This window comes from Pelodiscus sinensis, chromosome 3 (genome assembly GCF_052426305.1).
Source record: "Pelodiscus sinensis isolate ZL-2025 chromosome 3, ASM5242630v1, whole genome shotgun sequence".
Taxonomy (NCBI): Eukaryota; Metazoa; Chordata; order Testudines; family Trionychidae; genus Pelodiscus; species Pelodiscus sinensis.
In genome coordinates this window covers 117,322,184-117,341,141 of record NC_143054.1, presented here as the reverse complement: position 1 = coordinate 117,341,141, position 18,958 = coordinate 117,322,184, and the positions used below count along the sequence as shown (strand labels likewise).

General features: G+C 42.3%; 1 protein-coding gene across 4 annotated transcripts in view; it reads left to right on the top strand.

The window, feature by feature from the left end:
- PRKN (parkin RBR E3 ubiquitin protein ligase) overlaps window positions 1–18,958 on the top strand; it is a 1,204,231-nt gene that overhangs the window by 447,893 nt on the left and 737,380 nt on the right. For 3 of the 4 annotated variants that reach the window (XM_075924578.2, XM_075924581.2, XM_075924579.2), the window contains one exon: window positions 13,701–13,822. In XM_075924578.2, coding sequence (XP_075780693.2) covers window positions 13,701–13,822 — 122 coding nt within the window. The remainder of the gene's footprint in view (window positions 1–13,700; window positions 13,823–18,958) is intronic. The other variant, XM_075924580.2, reaches the window with a different exon arrangement.

Sequence of the window (18,958 nt, the reverse complement as noted above, 5' to 3'; positions counted from 1 at the left end):
GAAATGTTTGTAAACATTTTGGCAGGTTGGGGGTAAACACCAATTGGCAAACCCTCATTGTTCCCTAGGGTAAGTACACAAGCTTTGCACTGGTGCAGGAGGATTCCTCAGTGCCAAATAGTGTTCTGCTGGATTTTTCTCCTACAGCAGCGCAGTGGAGGGGTGAGCCTAAACTAAGTTACAGTTTAGGGTCTCACAATATGAAGGGCCTCTAAAAGAGAAAAAAACTGACTATTTCAAGTGTTATCAAAATTTATTGATTAAAGAGAAATGGGGAAAAGAAGATTTTTCAGTGAAGACAGACATTTTCATTCTAATATGGCAAAAATATGTACATCAGGCTACACAAATACCCTTACCCTATCTTTACCTTTCATTAATTGTTCATTATTGTTGACAGAAGGAAGTCCAAAGCTGAGAAATAAACAATAACTGCACTTGTAAAATGAGTAATAAGTCTGCTATCTGTGTTCTGACGGAGCATTTTGTTGGCCGACTGCTATTGCTAAAATTCTGACCATGCCTTTGCCATGCGGCATTCCATATGCTTTATGAAAATATGCTTATGAATATGACAAACTGGAATGTGCCTTATGTAACATACTTAATGTGAATATAATTGGAAAGTTTATAATCTGCTGAATGTGTTGTATTCCTGTTTGTATGCATGCATCATTCCTGTATTTTGAATTAAAAATATGAAGTATTAATCTGCATTATTAATGTAGTCATACTACGTGGGGACCATTAGTAATATTCAAGGAACTTAATGGCCCAATACAAATCTATTCACAGATTATCATCCTGAGTATTGAGCCACTAGGTCTAACTGCTCACAACTTAGTCATGTCAGTATGTACTGCGCAGTATAGGATCCTGGCACGAGGGCCTCATGAAGAAGTTCCAGTTCTTGCTCTTCAGGTTCTGTATAACATTTGTTGCATTGTCAGCTCCTGTCATTTGTGTGAGTGCTGGGATTTTAGGGTTTTTTCTTTTTTTTAAAGTTTCTCAAAATTCTATTATGATTTTTTGGATTTCCAAACAATTGCTGCCATTTTTTGTTGTTCTTTGTGGGACTAAATTACACTACCTTGAGAGGAGATGTCCACTGCTGGGCTATATAGCTTGGAAACTAGTCAGGAAACTGTTAGAGCAAGGGTCTCACACTCCTGGACCAATGGTCATCCCTGGTTGGAGCAATTGCACAATCTGGCCTGGGACTCCGGGCTGGCTGGGGAGGGCCTATCCATTACTGTTCCCCAAGCCCTGCCCCTTCCCACCATCTCCATATCTCTCCCCCCCCCCATAGCACCCTGTCCTCTGAACTAGCAGATTTGGGGCTACTGGTTGGGGGGGGGGGGCTGGCACCATGTGGCAGCAGCAGTCACTTCCCCTGCTTTCACCGTGGCAACAGGAGCCACAGGAGAATTGGAGCGAGTGCACTCACTCTATGCACTCTGCTTCCTTATGGCTCCTGCAGAGAGTGCAGGCCACAGCACTGCAACACGCCCCCGCTTTTTACTCTAAATCTGCTGCATCAGGGGATAGAGTGCCATGCGGGTGGGGGAGGACAGGATAAAGATGGGAAAGGGTAGGGCTTGGGTGCTGGTAATGGACAGCATCCTCCTTCCTGGCCCACTGGGAGTTCTGGACCAGATTGTGCAATTTCAGCATTCAGGGATCGCCCATGGTCCAGGAGTTGGAGACCCCTTGTTAGGGAGTAGGGGGATGTGGAATGCAATATGGGAATTGCAAGGAAGTACATAGGGTTTGCACCATCCATGCTTTGCCTTGAGGGTTTTTTAATATTTAATTAACCCACATCTTGAAGCAAAACACATTTTATTTCAGAGCATATTTGCATGATTTTAACGGTCTGTAAAATGTCCCTAGGTGTCTGTGATCTTTAGCAACTTTCCATGAAATAGGTGTAATGAAACCGGAACTCAGATTACTTTCATGTGGATTTCTGATTATTGCAAGAATTTCACACAACTGTGTCCCCCACATCCAAAGCAGGTTCAACTGCAAAAGGTTTAGTAATATCACCTGCGAGAGAAAGTTCAAATAAAAATAGTAATTGGTTCCCAAATATCTTACTCAGATTTTATTCAATAAATCATATGGATTTAAGTGGTAGTTTGATCAAGACGAGACTTCAGGATTTGGCCGATAGCCATTATGACTGTTTCCTGTAAACCAGACATGCACATTAGAATAATTGGTCTGCATTATATGTGAAACACAAAAAGTATGATTAATGTAAAACAGGACAAAAATAAAAAGAGATGATTTTTTTCATTTCCTTAGCGAGACCTTAGATTACAGTTTAAATAGAAAGAGAATACAAAAAACATTGGAATAGACAGAACATCTTTCTGTCTGCATCTGTATATCAAGCAATAAAGAAGAGGCCAGTGGCAGTATTTTTATTGAGCGATAGTATATGAAGCCAGCTTTAAAGTGGAATTAGAAAAAAGAGAGGGTGTTGCACTGGGATGAGGAGAGAGATCCAGGCAACGAACATAAATAAGCAGCCTCTTTTATTCATGTCTACATTAATATTTTGGCTGGTGAAAGCTCTATAATTAAATGAGCTCAATCAAGACAACACCAAACATTTTTACCAAGACTGTACATTACAAATGAGCTCTTGGAGTGCATGGCTTTGCTTGCTCCTTCCTGAAAGTGACCTTCTCAGTACAACAGGGAAGATAGATGAAAATGTATCACTGTGTTTTTTAGTTTAAAACTTGTTCACCTTGAGTGTATGTGTTTTTTTTTTCCATTCTGGATAAAAATCCTCACTGATAAGACCAAAGCAGCGATGCACTGTTCCATCTGACAATGCTGTGCAGTATGCCATTCAATTTTAGAAATGAAATAAAGCCAGCACTGAACAGTCACATTTTATTATTTTTATTAAGCTAAATAACAGGAGTTTTCAACACCATTTTTATGAAAGTAAACATTATATTTTCATAAATCTACTGGGCCAGCTTTTATCAAATGACCAGTGTATTGGTTTTAAACCTGCTTAAGGTCTGGTTACTAAAGAAGACTATTACATGAATTATAGGAAAGTCTCAGAAAATACTTGTGCTTTTGACTGAGGTATGTATTGAAACCCTTCTGCCCATCACCCCCATTGCAAGTCAAGGCCTTAGATTGTAACTACCCACTTGTGAGGGCTAAACCAGTAGTGGTTGCACAGAGGATGCAAAGAGTCAGCACATTTGTTTATGTAACTACCTTTAAAATTTACTGTTGCAGGATGGGACAGTCCTTTAAGGGAGTTAATTTTAGCTCCACCTGTGACTAATGAGCTGCCTTCCAAATAGTGAGCTAAAAGACCAACAAGTAGCTCAGTTGCTTGTGGGAGCTTTAGAAAGGTTCCTGAAGCAGATTGTGGTTAGGGAAAGAATATGGAAAGTAGCTTAGTAGTAGGGTTGCCAACTGTCTAATTGTATAAAGCCATATACCCCTTTTTTGCCACTGGCACACCCTGTCCTGAGGCCATACCCTTCTCTGAGACCCTGCTCCTTAATTACTCCATCCTCCTTCCCTCCATTGCTTGCTGCCCCCCACCCTCACTTTCACTAGGCTTGGGCACAAGGTTGGGGTGCAAGCGTGGAGATTTGGGAAAGAGCTTAGGTGCAAGAGGGGATGCAGGCAAGATGGGATGCAGGCTGCACCTCTGGGATGGGCCAGGGGCTGGGAAGTGGGTGCAGGCTGTGGACTGGTGCAGTGGGCTAGGATGTGGGTAGGGGTGAAGGGAAGCTCCCAAAAGGGATGGTGCTGAGCATTTTAGGGACTGGAACAGAGTAAGGGTAGGCAGGAAGCTTTGCTGCACTAACAGACTGTTAGCACCGAAAATCTCCCTGATTGGCTGAAGTAGCCTCCAGGAGATAACGCATGATTATGGGAGACTCCTAGCAAAAGTGAGAGAGTTGGAAACCCTATTTGGTGCACCAGCTTAAATGAAAAATCTGAATGGGGATACCTTTTCTGGGGTGCTGGAAGGTAATAGAACCTGGCTTACTTGTCTTGATGCTGAAGTGTATTTGCATTTGGAAAATGAAAACACCTGGTAGAAAAGGGAATGAAATATTGACAATATAGTGGAAGAATCATTGACATGGCTGGTGAATTGGCCCCTTTTCATAGTGGGAAAAATGAGAGAGTTTCTCCAAACCCAGGTTCAGACCGTTCCTCTATTGCGGGCAGATTGTATGCAAAAGTCATCAGAAGTAATAAAGAGGTAAAAGTAATGAATGATCTGGCTGTGAAAGTTAAACACAGCATCTGTATCTGATACTACTTGTTAATTTCAAATGGAGAAATCTTACCTCCAACTGGTGTTTAAAGTGTTCCAGCCAAAATTCTGATATTCAACTTTGAGACACATTTTCTGGGTACTTCTCCGAAGCCAAATAGCAAAGGTGTGCAAATCTATCCCTATAATACTTGCAGTATGGCTAGTTCAGCCATCCCTTACCTTTTCATGGCCAGTTCTGAGCTTTAACCAGTACAAATCTTGAGTGAGGAATATCACTAGAAAGGAAGGGTATGTCTACACTACAGGATTAATTTGAACTAACTTAATTCGAATTAGTTAATTCGAACTAAGCTAATTCGAACTAGTGCATCTAGACCTAAAAACTAGTTCGAATTAGCATTTTGCTAATTTGAACTAGCCTGTCCACATTGAGTGGACCCTGAACCGAGGTTAAGGCTGGCCGGAAGCAGTGCTGGCAGGGCATCAGATTAGGACTTAGAGCGTGGAGCTGCTGTCTCAGGCTAGCCGAGGGCTGAGCTTAAAGGAACCCGACCCCCACCCCGGACAGACAGTTCTCAGGAGTTCCCCGCTCGCTTGTCTAACTCGATGAGGGACAGCAAAGCAGTCCTCGCTTGGAGTGCCCTGAATGGCCCCTCAACGGCACATCATAGCACTCGACCATCAGCCCGGCTGCACTTGCCGCAGGCTGCCATCCGGGGTGGTGGTTAATCGGGGGGCTGCAAGAGAGCTTCCACCCCGAGGAGCCCGCAGAGCCAACCTAGTCCTCCCATCGAGGGCTCGTACCCCATTACTCCCTCACTTCCTTCCACTTACCCCTCCCTAGCCCCCCTTCCTGATGTACAAAATAAAGGACACATGTTCAAAAATAGAAACTCTCTTTATTTAACAAAACTCGGGGAGACTGGGAAAAGGAGGTGGGAGAGGGGAAGAGAGAGGGTGGGAGAGGGGAGGAGGAAACCTGGGAGGAGGGAGCTAGAAGGGGGAAGCCAGAGGAAGAGGGAAGAGGGGAAGTATCAAACTATGGTACGCCATATCTTCAGTACTGTGTACAGGTGTGATCTCCTCACCCCAGAAAAGATATTTTGGCCTTGGAAAAGGTTCAGAAAAGGGCAACTAAAATGATCAGGGGTTTGGAACAGGTCCCATATAAAGAGAGGCTAAAGAGACTGGGACTTTTCAGCTTAGAAAAGAGGAAACTGAGGGGGGATATGATAGAGGTCTATAAAAGCATGAGTGGTGTGGACAGGGTGCATAAAGAAAAGTTCTTCATTAGTTCCCATAATAGAAGGACTAGAGGACACCAAATGAAATGAATGGGTAGCAGGCTTCAAACTAATAAGCGAAAGTTCTTCTTCACAAAGCAAATAGTCAACCTGTGGAACTCCTTGCTGCAGGAGGTTGTGAAGGCTAGAACTAGAACAGAGTTTAAAGAGAAGTTAGATAAAGTCATGGAGGTTGTGTCCATGGAGTGCTATTAGCCAGGCGGTAGAAATGGTGTCCCTGGCCTCTGTTTGTGGAAGGCTGGAGATGGATGGCACGAGACAAATGGCTTGGTCATTGTCTTCGGTCCATCCCCTCCAGGGTACCTAGTGTTGGCCGCTGTCGGCAGACAGGCTACTGGGCTAGATAGACCTTTGGTCTGACCCAGTACGGCCATTCTAAGCTCAGGGTCAGGGGGTCTCACTGGACCACCCTGATTTTCATGCAAACCTGCTCCTGGGTGGCCAGGCTGGCAGCTATCCTGCCCTAGACGGCCACTTTCCTGTGCCTAGTGTGGACGTCATGGATGAGGTCCACGATCTCCGCACTAGACCAGGCGGGCGCCCACCTCTTGCAGCCCCGGGCAGATTCCCGGGAGCCACCAGCCTGGTCCCGGGAAGAGGCGGAGGGCTGGGTGGCAGCGGGTGGCTGGCTCGTGCCGTGCCAGGTGCATGGTCTGCTGGCTGGGTGCTGGCAGGCTTGCACCTGGCACGGGCACCGTAGCCAGACCATGCCCCTTTAAGGGCTCCGGGGCCAGAAGGGGGGCAGAAGAGTTTCCCTGGTGTTGCCCAGAGTGGCCACCAGGGAAAGCTGGGGAGGGCTAGCCTCCCACTAGTTCGAATCAAGTGGCCACACAGCCCTTAATTCGAACTACTTAATTCGAACTAGGCATTAGTCCTCGTGGAATGAGGTTTACCTAGTTCGAATTAAGTTCGAACTAGCGGTTTGCCTGTGTAGCACCTATTAAAGTTAATTTGAACTAACGTCTGTTAGTTCGAATTAACTTTGTAGTGTAGACATACCCGAATAGAATTATGTTGATTACTTCCAAAGCCACTTGGAAAGACTTTAATGATGACCACTACAAATAGATTAAAACTTTCATCCATGAAACCCAAGGTACTAACTGTCATCTTTCAGGATATGGGACCAGATTGAATGCTTATTGCTATCAATGTAAAGCCTCTCATTGATATCAGATTGCTGTGGAGCAAAGTCCATGATTTTCAGTAATGGCATAAGGTAACTGTGAAGTTAGATGGCAATATTAAAACCTGACTTATTGTCTGCTCTGTGCTCCTGGGGCCATCTTAGCCTCACTATTTCTTAGTGCCTTAGTATGGATGGACTGACTTATCCTTGGTAACAATCCTGCTTCTTTTGCCCATTGCATTGTTTTACTGATCCTGGTGATGTATTTTGAACCTTGCAGATGCCTGACTACTGTTAGACATACATGTCCAGCTACTAGATGCATCTCAAGTTTCTGACAGGAGAACAGTACTACCAGTGTTACTTACATTTGTGTCAGTATCATATGTGTTTTGTTACATTTTTAGCAATTCTATAAAGACTGGAAGCAGTGCATGTTTTTTCCTACTTGTATCACTGGCTGACCAAGAACAGAACTCTGGAAGCAATCCCACCTTTTCTGCATTTTACCACTGAAGGACTTTAGTCACTAGCTTGTTCTTCAGAGTAAATTGGAGTACATAGATTCCCGATGGGATATGCTTCAGAGGATTCCTAACTTTTAGTAGGATGTAAAATATTGTGGAACTAATCAAGAGGATGTTTTGATTGGCCTGGTGACCATCCGAGTATTTAAGGTGATATTTATTGCCCTTAGAAAGTCCCAAAAAGAGGTGACATCATCAATGATCTCAAGCCATATAGAGACTGCTGTACTGTAACTGGGTGATAGGAAACTTCTGAGATGCTCCAGCTTTGTGACAGTGTGAAAACAATGTACAGTTAGACAAGGATTCTCATATTCCTCTGATCCAAAATGGTATGATCTTGGATACATTCTGCCTAGGGTGGGAAAGCACTTGCAGTAGGCTTCATTATCAAGACATTTGATGTCTCCAAAAGTTATCCTGCTACATGAATATTCTGGGGACTAAAGTAACTTGGAAGTGGACTTTGGGAGACCTCATATCTCAAAGTGTTCCCAATTCAAAAGAACAATCAGGCCACCAGATTTACATAAAAGAGGTAAAGGATCTTGATTCTTAACCTTGCAGTGGTAAGACTAGGCAATGTCTCGCAAGATGTCCCTAGATGCTTTTTTTCCTGACAGGAAAGGGAAGTTTAATCACAGCAGGGAATGATAAGTAGTGACCAGATCAGAAGACGACAGATCTTTCTTATATAGGGAGCATCCCATATTGTCTGCCATGCCTGTGTTCTGCTGAAGGAACCAGATAATGACTGCTTTGGTGATGGACACCATCATTCACTGTGGGGCAGTAGGAGGTACAAAATTTCATGTTGGCTACTCCCCCATTCACTATGGTAGAAAAGACCCAGATTAAGCCCAGTAGAGAGACATTTCATCAATTCCACCACCTGTGCCATTGGCTAACGCAAACATGCATTCAGTCCTGGTGGAATTAGTGGTGAATCATCTTACCACATCAGATCCTAAGGAAACAAATAATCTTTTTACATCTAGGCAAGGTTCCTTTCTGTTATCGGTATGGTTCTTGAAAGGGTAGTCAACCCAACAGCATTGAAGCAGATTGCAAGATGAGTATACCAATCCATGTAGGAAAGGATTCGCTTTAGTTTTTGCAAAAGCTTCAGAGGGGTAGCTGAGTTAGAAGTGGGTTATGCCCATGGAAGCTCATGTTACCATCTGTTTGTTTTGTTAGTCTTTAAGGTGCTACTAGACTATTTGTTGTTTTTTAGTTTTTGCGGGGTTTCATGAATGAGTTTCATGAATGAATGTAGGCTATTTTTTCTTCCTTCCTTAGTCATATTCTGGGGAATTGTTCATAAGTCAACTGTTTTGGGGGAAATTCATGTGGTTTTGAGTAACATGATGGAAGATCCTTTTGAAGTACTGATATCACATTTCTAAGGCCATTTTCCTGATGGCAGGGACTTCAACCTGCAGAACGTATAAGCATCAAGCATTATTGACTGATAGAAGTTGTACTTCTCTTATTTAAGGATAAAGTAATGTGATGTGGTAGACTCACAGTAAATGACTTTCAAAAGTCATGATGGAATTTCACCTATTGTATGGGAGACTCATACATCTTCCTACTTGTGATAGCCAAAAATATATAGCAGTGGCACTCCTGAAAGACACATCTTTGGAGCCTAGACCAAAAACTGCTGTAACAACACGTTCTCTGAGAACACGAAGGGGAAACACAAGTATTCGTTTTCTCTTTTGAAAAAAAAATCACAATTCTGTAAACCATGAAATCAACTAAAGGTTATTTTTATTAATTTTTGTGTGTCACACACATCTTCAGTATCTGGACTAACACTTAAAATGGGACTACTATTTTTAATTGGCAATTGCTATATCTGCATAGTCTAGCTGAGTGCCAGTGTTATAAAATATTAATGGACAACTTTGTAAAAACCTATAGAGCATGATTGAATGAGGAAAGACGAGGTTGTAAGCTTGATGCTGCAATAATTTTAGTGATTGCTGGCTCAGTGCCATAATTACAATTCTGTATTAATAATACCACTTCAGAGCTGGTGTTTTGCATAAATCAGATTCATTTCTTATTTTTCTCCTTTCACCCTTTGAAAAGAGGAACCATTGGAATGTATTCCGAGTCAAAGATTTTTGCTACGATCCAAAGATTTTTGCTACTTCCTTGAATAGCTATTTTTAGTGCAAGACTGTTGTAGTTTAATGTACAATATGCTCACCTGTGTAGCTTTGAATTCTGGCTCTTCTTTGCCACCATTCCTGGTGATATTGCTCACTACAAAAGTCTAATTGACTACAGGAGTGCGGGATTGGAATCAATCCAGCTTCCTAACATGGTTGTTGGATTACTTAAAGTCTCCATTTAACTCCTTTACCTAAGATCAGAACATGTTCTCAGTCTTCAGCAACACTGCTATAGGAAAGACAATCTGAATGTTTGCATCTGTACATCAGTTTTTTGTATAGCTCTTCCAACGAGATCTATTCTAAATACTCAACCCCAAAATTAAATTTATTACTCATAAATGAAAAAAAAACCCTGATCATACTGGGTAAATGTTAAAATCAGGCTGAGACATTGTCTTCTGTGCAAGATTTAACCTATACAGCAAATCTGCTATAATCCTCAAACGAGGCCTCTAAAATCCCCTCTTATTGTGACAGTAAGTCATGCTTATTTATGCTGAGTTACACTGTGGATATTTTGCAGTTTACTATCAATAATATCAATACATCTCTCTGTGTAACTGGGAGGTTCGTAGCATGCATAGCAGATGAAAGATATTATTTTTGCCCCGTGTATTTTATATGGTAAATTGAACATGGTATAACAAGGAGGATGCAAAACAGTTGGAAGTGTGGGCCTGGAGATGGGGGTAGAATCAATGATACTACGTGATTTACTCCCTAAGGGCTAGAGAACAGCTTTATATGTGGTTTTTGGTGACTCAGTTAATTGCAAATGAGACCTATTTATGTTATGATTCTTAAGGTGGATTTGAATAAGGAAGGCATTAATGGTCTTTTGATTCACCCAGAATAAGCTTTCTAAGCAATAGGGCTGATGTGGATAAAGGTGTGAAGTTGTTTACAGGAGAAGCAGTGTTAGCAGAGTGAAAGGAGGGAAATGGTGATGCAAAAGAAGATCTGGGGCTCAGTTTCTGTCCGTGCTGAAGTTATGCTTTATGCACCTGAAAGTGGAGAACCAAAGGAAGGCAGCTCTAATGACTTTGATTTTCTTGATGACCTGCAGCAGCAAACTACAGGTTGTGACTACTGATACATGAAACATTTGTGCTGCATTTTTGTTCTGCTGATTAACTTGCTATTCCCATGCTAAGGAGATGCAAAAAGGAAAGAATGACACATTTTCAGAATGCCTTTAATCTTTTTCAACACACAGTGTTTTATTTCTTTGGATGCTAGCTTGAATTCAACCCAAGTTATTACTGCCTGCAAGTCTTTTAGTGGCCCTTGGTGAAAAAGTTGTTGGGGGGCTCAGTCTGGTTACTAGTGGATAGATGTCCAGATTTTGAAAATGTTGTCATATTTGGCACTAATATGACTCTCAGCAGAGCTAAAAAGTATTGAATGAGCAAGGCGCCACCTGCATCTTAGAATATATTGATAGAGCACTGTGGAGACACATGCACTGTTGGTGCTTGTGTTATACCTGCTGAAAGGATACATTGAGGACTTCCTTTAATTTACAGAACTGTACCTATACAGCAACTTGCTCAAGGTCTAAATTGAACTGAAAATCCTGTTATCTGCTGTGGCCTTCTGTGGTCATTTATTTTCCCTTAGAGAAGCATAATGAAAATTCTTGGGGGGTAATATAAGTGAAGAGGATATTAAAGACATCACTGCCCTCTGGAAGAGCATTTTATGTTCCTGCAGCTTTGGACACTGATCAGAGATGGGTTTCTTTAATATTATTAAGTGCTCACTGGAAAATGTCTTCTTTCAATAATGTAAGTGTTCTCTAGAGTCATCTCTTTATCTTTTGGAAGATTCTATTTTTTTTATTGCACCACTCTGTTAGTAATTAAAGTTTGGGAACAAATTGCACCAGTACATTTAGAGAATTCATGAATGTGAATAACATGGCATTTGTTTCAAATTGTACGTAACAATACACGTTCCCTTTATTATTTTGAAGTGCATGTAAAATGTAGTAAATATTTGCTTTAAAGTATTACACATAATATTTTCTTTCAGGTAGCTTACTGTATGATCCAAAGCTATTTGAATGTCATGTTACTAAAACAAATAAAAACAACACAAATAAAAACAAAACAACCAAAAAACAACCAATCCTCAGAGATTAGCATAGGTATTTGTGAATTTTTGTAGCTAGCAAGCAAAGCAGATAATTCTCTCCTCTATCCGCTGCCACACCCTACTGGTACTAGTGAAAAAGGTTCACAGATAAATATCATGAAGATCATCAGATTGGTGGCAAGAAGTTAAATCTCAAGAATCTATTATTACATTACAAATTAGTTTTCACACCATTTTGTGACTCATGCATAAAGATTTCCTCTTCATTAGGGAAATGGAAAAGTTGATGTTTGGTACTCTGACACTTTAAGTACATAAACATGCTTTCATTGTGTTAATGGCGAGTAAAATTAAAATAATAAGAACATAAAAATAGCCATTCTGGTTTAAACCAAAGGCCCGTCTAGCCCATTAGCATGTCTTCCAACAGTGGCTAATGCCAGGTACCCCACAGGGAATGAACAAAAAAGGCAATCACCCATATCCTGACATGCATTCCCAGCCTGTGGCAAAGAGAGCTTAGGGACACCATCCCTGCACATCTTAGTTAATAGTCATTGATGGACCTAACCGCCATGAATTTATCTAGTTCCTTTTTGAATCCTGTTATAGTCTTGGCTTCACAGCATCGTCTGGCAAAGAGTTCTACAGGTTAACAATTAAACACATAATTAAAAACGGGGAAGTAAATGTTTCTGAAGATTTCAACCACTGGACCCAATCCTACAAAGCTTTAACATTTAACCCAGTACTTAACCTGTATGAACTGTGTAGGGCGTAGATTTTCAAAGGCCCAAGAGGAAGTCAGACACTCACCTCCCACTGAAAGTCAGTGGGATTTGGATAGCCAACTTTCCCCTTTCTACCTTTGAAACACTTCCCATTAATCATTACACACCCCCATATGAGGTATGTAAACAGTACTCAGCTCCTCTTTGCAGACAGAAACAAAGAGAAAATGCTTAAGCACTGCGTCAGAAGGAGTCAAATGCAGTTGTTCCTTATTCTTATCCTCATGCCTTGGTTTAGACCATGCTGCCATTAATGCTAGTGAGCTACCCATCCTAGAGGCCAGAGGTCACACAGGCTGCTTAATTGCTGGCAGCCAACTTAGAGGTAGCTTGAGGTAGCTCAGGTACCATAGCTCTTAACCCTTAGGCTTAATCTACACTGCAGGGTTTTTGTGCAAGTCTTTTGCATAAGAGTTTTTCTGCAAAAACGCATCTAGACCTCAAAGTGCATCACCAAAGCGATGTGCTATTGCACAAGAGAGCATCCACACTGCATGAACACTCGTGCAAGAAAGCTCTGATGGCCATTTACAGAATGGCTATCAGAGCAACTGTGCTTTTTCCAATAGGGGTTTCTTACCCAAAAACCCCTCCGGAGGGTCTACACCTGCCTTTTTGCACAAGAACTGTAGCACAAAAAGGAGTTATTCCTCATGGGGAGAGGAATAACTATACCTCAAAAAGCCTTCTCTTCTGTCGATTTTCTTGCACAAAAACGTGCTTGAGGTGTTAATGCTTCACCGGTTTTTGCGCAAAAACCTTGTAGTGTAGACATAGCCTTAGAGCAGTAGCTTACCTCAATGGCTTTGAGTGTAGTGTCAGTCACGGGTTTCCCCTCGCTATCAGTGGTCTCCCTCTTACTGGTTGCTTCATTTTGCCTTCTGGACAAATCAAAAAGCCTTCCCTTACTGGGGTAAATAAAAGTCCAACAAGCAGAGCTATAAATGTCTTTCTCTGTTCCACTTCTTGGATCATGGCCTACTCCCCAGCCCTTGTGAGATCACCTCTTGCTTGCAAGGGTCCATACTGCTATAGGTATTGGTCTTTAAAGGTACGCACCAGCAGTAAATCTTGCTACTACCCTAAAGACCAGCCCAGGGTGAATTTAGGAGCAAGACTGCAAATAATTTAATTTTGGGAAGATAAAAATTATAATTAAGGAAGATATACTATAGTTCAATCACAACTATGGGACTTGAGGCGGAAATTAATTTACAGAAGTCTTATGACCTGTTATGCAGGAGGACAGACTAGATAGCCACAAGGGACTATTTTGTTTTTTAAATCTATGATTTTGTTCCTTTAATTATCAGTTAACTTGTTTTAAAATGCTCCAGTCTAGTTCTGATTTCAGTGCAAATTATTATCTTTGCTTTCTTTCCAGCAGGTGCAGCTATTTACAATAGTTTTTATGTTTTCTGCAAAAGTTTCTGTCAAGCTGTGAAGCCTGGGAAACTGCGGGTCCGTTGCAGTACATGTAAAGAAGGGACACTAACTCTAACAAGGGTAAGCAAGAGCTTTCATGTTTATAAAGAGTATAAAATATATGTTTATAATATTTCTCAATATATTAACTGCTGTATAAAGCTTAGAAGATGAAAACAAAGATTATTTATCCTTCCACTTACTTTCTCCTCCCCCCCCCCCCCCTTTGGCTCAGTTCGTTTAGGGAAAACTTTTCAAGCATGAGCTCTGATCTTGCAAATACTTCAGCATATGTTTAATTTTATGCACTGTGAGTAGTCCAGTGGACATTCTGGATGTTAGGTGCTGAGATCTGGATCCACAAGGGGCTTTTAGTCACCTGTAATGTCACTGTAACAACACTGATTCTCAAACACTTGAGTTAAACTGCTAGGTTCCTTCTACAATGAATTGGGAGAGATTCATAAAATTCCAGAGGGGATCTTTGTAATCATCCTGTATAACATAAGCCATAGATTTTCACCAAAATATTTCCTAGAGCAGATCTTTTAGGGAAAAAAAGCCAATATTGATTTAAAAATTGTGAGTGGTAGAGAATCCACCACGGTCCATGACAATTTTTTTCAAATGGCTAATTACAGTCACCATTACAAATGTATGCCTTATTTCTAGTCTGAATTTGTCTAACTTCGACTTCCACTCATTGGCTCATGTTATACCTTTCTCTCCTTGACTGAAGAATCCATTATTAAATATTTGTTCCCCATATACATTGGATTATAATCTATAACAGTCACCCGTTCACCTTCTCTTTCAGTTGCTTAACATTATATAAAGGGATGTTTTCCAATCCTCTAATCATTCTTGGGGCTTGCGGAGTGGACTAGGCACTGAGGCCCCTTTGCTGGAGGCTTTGTGGTCCTACAACACCCCACCACAGATAAAAGGTGGTAGAGAGGTCCTCCAAGCAGACAAGAGTGGCTGCAGGGGAAGGCCAGGAAGGCAATAGAAAAGGAGCAGCAGAACAGAGCATTAGTTAGTTGCTGTGAGCAAATCAAGGAGTGAAGACTGGGGGTATGTCTACACTACATGGCTCCGTCGACAGTGCCATGTAGATGAGCTTTGTAGACATAGCAAAATGAAGCAGTTATTTAAATAATTGCCACTTCATTTACATTAAAACGGCTGCCGCACTGTGCCGATCAGCTGTTTGTCGGCACAGTGTGGTAGTCTGGACGCTTGGCGGTCGACATCAAAAGCCTTTGACGACCGCCCAGTTATGCCTCATGGGATGAGGCTTACCAGGGCAGTCAACAACGGACTGTGAAGGATAACAAGAAAGGTTTCTACAGGCATGTTAAGAAGAAGAAGGTGATCATAGAGGGTGTGCGGCCCCTAATGGATGAAGGAGGTAACCTAGTGACAGATGATGTGGGAAAAGCTGAAGTACTCAATGCTTTCTTTGCCTCTGTATTCACGGACAAGGTCGGCTCCTGGACTTCTGCGCCAAGTGATGCAAGATGGGATGAAGATGGACAGCCCATGGTGGGTAAAGAACAGGTTAGGAACTATTTAGAAAAGCTAAACGTATATAAATCCATGGGTTCGGACTTAGTGCATCCGAGGGTACTGAGGGAGTTGGCAAATGTCATTGTGGAGCCTTTGGCTATTATCTTTGAAAAGTCGTGGAGATCGGGAGAAATCCTGAATGACTGGAAAAAAGGCAAATGTAGTGCCCATCTTCAAAAAAGGGAAGAAGGATGATCCAGGGAACTATAGGCCGGTCAGTCTTACCTCGGTTCCTGGAAAAATCATGGAAGGGATCCTTAAGGAATCCATATTGAGGCACTTGGATGAGAGGAAAGTGATTAGGAATAGTCAGCATGGATTCACAAAGGGCAAGTCGTGCCTGACCAATCTGATTAGCTTCTATGATGAGGTAACTGGCTCGGTGGACATGGGGAAGTCAATGGATGTTACATACACCTTGACTTTAGCAAGGCTTTTGATACAGTCTCCCACAATATTCTTGCCAGCAAGTTAAGGGATTGTGGATTGGATAAATGGACGGTAAGATGGATAGAAAGATGGCTAGAAGGCCGGGCCCAGCGAGTAGTGATCAATGGCTCGATGTCAGGCCACAAGAAATCTGATGAGATTCAACAAGGACAAGTGCAGAGTCCTGCACTTGGGACGGAAGAATCCCAAGCATAGTTACAAGCTGGGGACCAACCAGTTAAGTAGTAGTTCTGCAGAAAAGGACCTGGGGGTTACAGTGGATGAGAAGCTAGATATGAGTCAACAGTGTGCCCTTGTAGCCAAGAAGGCTAATGGCATATTAGGTTGCATTAAGAGGAGCATTGACAGCAGATCTAGAGATATCATTCCCCTTTATTCGGCTTTGGTGAGGCCGCATCTGGAGTATTGTGTCCAGTTCTGGGCCCCCCACTACAAAAAGGATGTGGACGCACTGGAGAGGGTCCAGCGGAGGGCAACAAAAATGATTAGGGGGCTGGAGCATATGACTTATGAGGAGAGGCTGAGGGACTTGGGTCTGTTTAGTCTGCAGAAGCGAAGAGGGATTTGATAGCAGCCTTCAACTTCCTGAAGGGAGATTCCAAAGAGGATGGAGAGAGGCTGTTCTCAGTGGTGACAGATGGCAGAACAAGGAGCAATGGTCTCAAGTTGTGGTGGGAGAGGTCCAGGTTGGATATTAGGAAAAACTATTTCACTAGGAGGGTGGTGAAGCACTGGAATGGGTTACCTAGGGAAGTAGTGGAGTCTCCATCCCTAGAGGTGTTTAAGTCTCGGCTTGACAAAGCCCTGGCCGGGTTGATTTAGTTGGAATTGGTCCTGCCTAGAGCAGGGGGCTGGACTTGATGACCTTCTGAGGTCTCTTCCAGTTCTATGATCATTTAAATCACCGTTTCATTTTGCTATGTCTACAAAGCTCATCCACATGGGTCTGTCGGCAGAGCCATGTAGTGTAGACATACCCTAGGTGACTAGCTGACTGACTGATAGTGCTGCAGATAGTTTAGTGTGGAGAACTCATGGCAAAAAAACCCAGAGCCCTGAAATAAAGGCAAAGACAGCACAGGGGCATGAGGAAGTGACGCAGGGAATTAGAGCAACAGTGGAACACATAACAAAACTTTAATGTTACATTTAAATCATTGAGGGTCTGTGAGGGGGCTCACTCACCACCACAGCACCACCAGTCATCTGCCCTGGGAATTAGCTCCTTCTGGCCAGCTGGGAGCCTTCCCTCGGGTGGTGTCTCCCCTCTTCCCTCCAGGCCATGGCATCCTCTTCAGGACACTGCCCTCCGGCAGTGCCCATGTCAGTCTCTGAGTCCCCCTTCTGGGGGTGTTGTTTCTTCAGCGGGCCATGCTTCAGGCCCTGCAGTCTGGGAGCTTGCTTGGCCAGAGTTCGCCTTGCCTTGCCTTGCCTTGCCTTGCCTTGCCTTGCCTCAGCTCAGCTCAGCTCAGCTCAGCTCAGCTCAGCTCAGCTCCAGGGAGCCTCCTACTCCCCCAGCAGCCAGGCTCTCACTGCTCTCTCCTCTGAGTAGCAGCCCATCCTCTTATACAGCTCCCAGCTGGGCCCTAATCAGCTAACGCGGCCTCAGCTGGGGCTAAACTCCCAGACCCTGCTCCGGGCTGGGGTTTGCTCTTAAAGGGCTAGTGCAGGGCAAGCGCCCTGTCACAGGGTCTCTTTAATTTATTATTGAAGTTTTGAAAAAACATTCAGTGGCATGCCAGCTGAACAATTGTAAATGTATCTCAAACAGTCAGTTTTAATGGCATGTTGATTTGTAAACTGAAGGCTCTCACAGAACCTTTGAAAAAGGTTCTTTTTTATACTTAGAGAAACTAATTAATGGTTACTTTCTTAAGGATATTTCTCCCTAAAGAGAAAGAGGGGCATGGATTAAGATGTCCTGATGGCATGGATTAAGATGTCCTGATTCTACTCTCAAATCCAATAGTGATTCCCTCTCTGGCTTTGTGCAAGCCACTTTAGCCAAAATAGTCATAATTAGAAAATACTTTTGAAAAACTCACGTTCTGGATGCCAACCCTTAAAGTAAATATTGCGTCAAAATTTTCAGTCTGGTATGTCCAAAGTTAGATACTTGTATCCACATTTAGGTACTTAAATAGGAGGCCTGACTTTTTCTGAGGTGCTGTGCATTTGCATATCCAGTCAACTTAATTAGAGGTTGTGTGTTAGGCACCTCTGAAATTCAGGGTTTTTTGGCATTAACCTGTCTGCCTCAGTTTCTCAAGCAGTAAAATGAAGGTAAGTCTAATGTGTCTGAGATGGATGTTTGAAAGGCTTTGAATATTAATAGAGACTTGTTTCTCTTAGGCTTTTATCGTAATTAATATTCTTAAATACCAAGACATGCAGAAAAGAACATTATGCCTCCACCAAGCCGCCCAGACTTTTAATTTCCTTCCATAGTTCAGGTACCATCACCTTGTGAGAGATCAATGAGCTACCACAGAACCAAGAAGTTACATTCCACTACAAAGACATTTTTCTGATCCTTCTTTTTCACCCAAGTCACATTTTAATTTTAATTAATTATGGTTTCAATCAAATCTCCATTAAAATAACTTGACTCAAAATTGTCTTTACCTCATAGAACTTTGGTTCATATTCAAATTTATAATATCAGTTAGATGTCAGAGCTTCTGAAGGAAGATGCTGTTTTTAATAGCAGACAATAAAATAAATTGTTTAAGAACTGTCAGGTTCTTCTTTGAATTGCTAACACAGAACACACCTTAGGCTCTTGTCCACGCTCACTGATTGTACAGAGTATGTTTTTATTTTGCTGCTTCAGAGGCTTAAGCAATAAATCCTTGAGATGAGGTTGCATTTACAGATTCAAACAGACTTTAGCATTAGCTTCCTCCTTGATAATTCCCAGGGCTTGTGTCTGCAGGTCTTGGTATTCATCTAGTTCTCTGAGCTCACAGATGCTCAGTCTTCTATTTTGGGGAGTTGGAATTAATGAGAGCCATCTGATGTGCCAGGGTGAGTCATCAGAATAACTCAAGATTTCCATATAGGTTGTCAGATTTTAGGAACCTCTCACAATATCCTTGCCTCTTTCTGTCCTCATCTTCTTTCCCTCATTTTCTAACTCCACCCTTCTGTTTCCAATCCTTTTTTTCCCTTTATGCCCTTTCCCACATCTTCCTGACT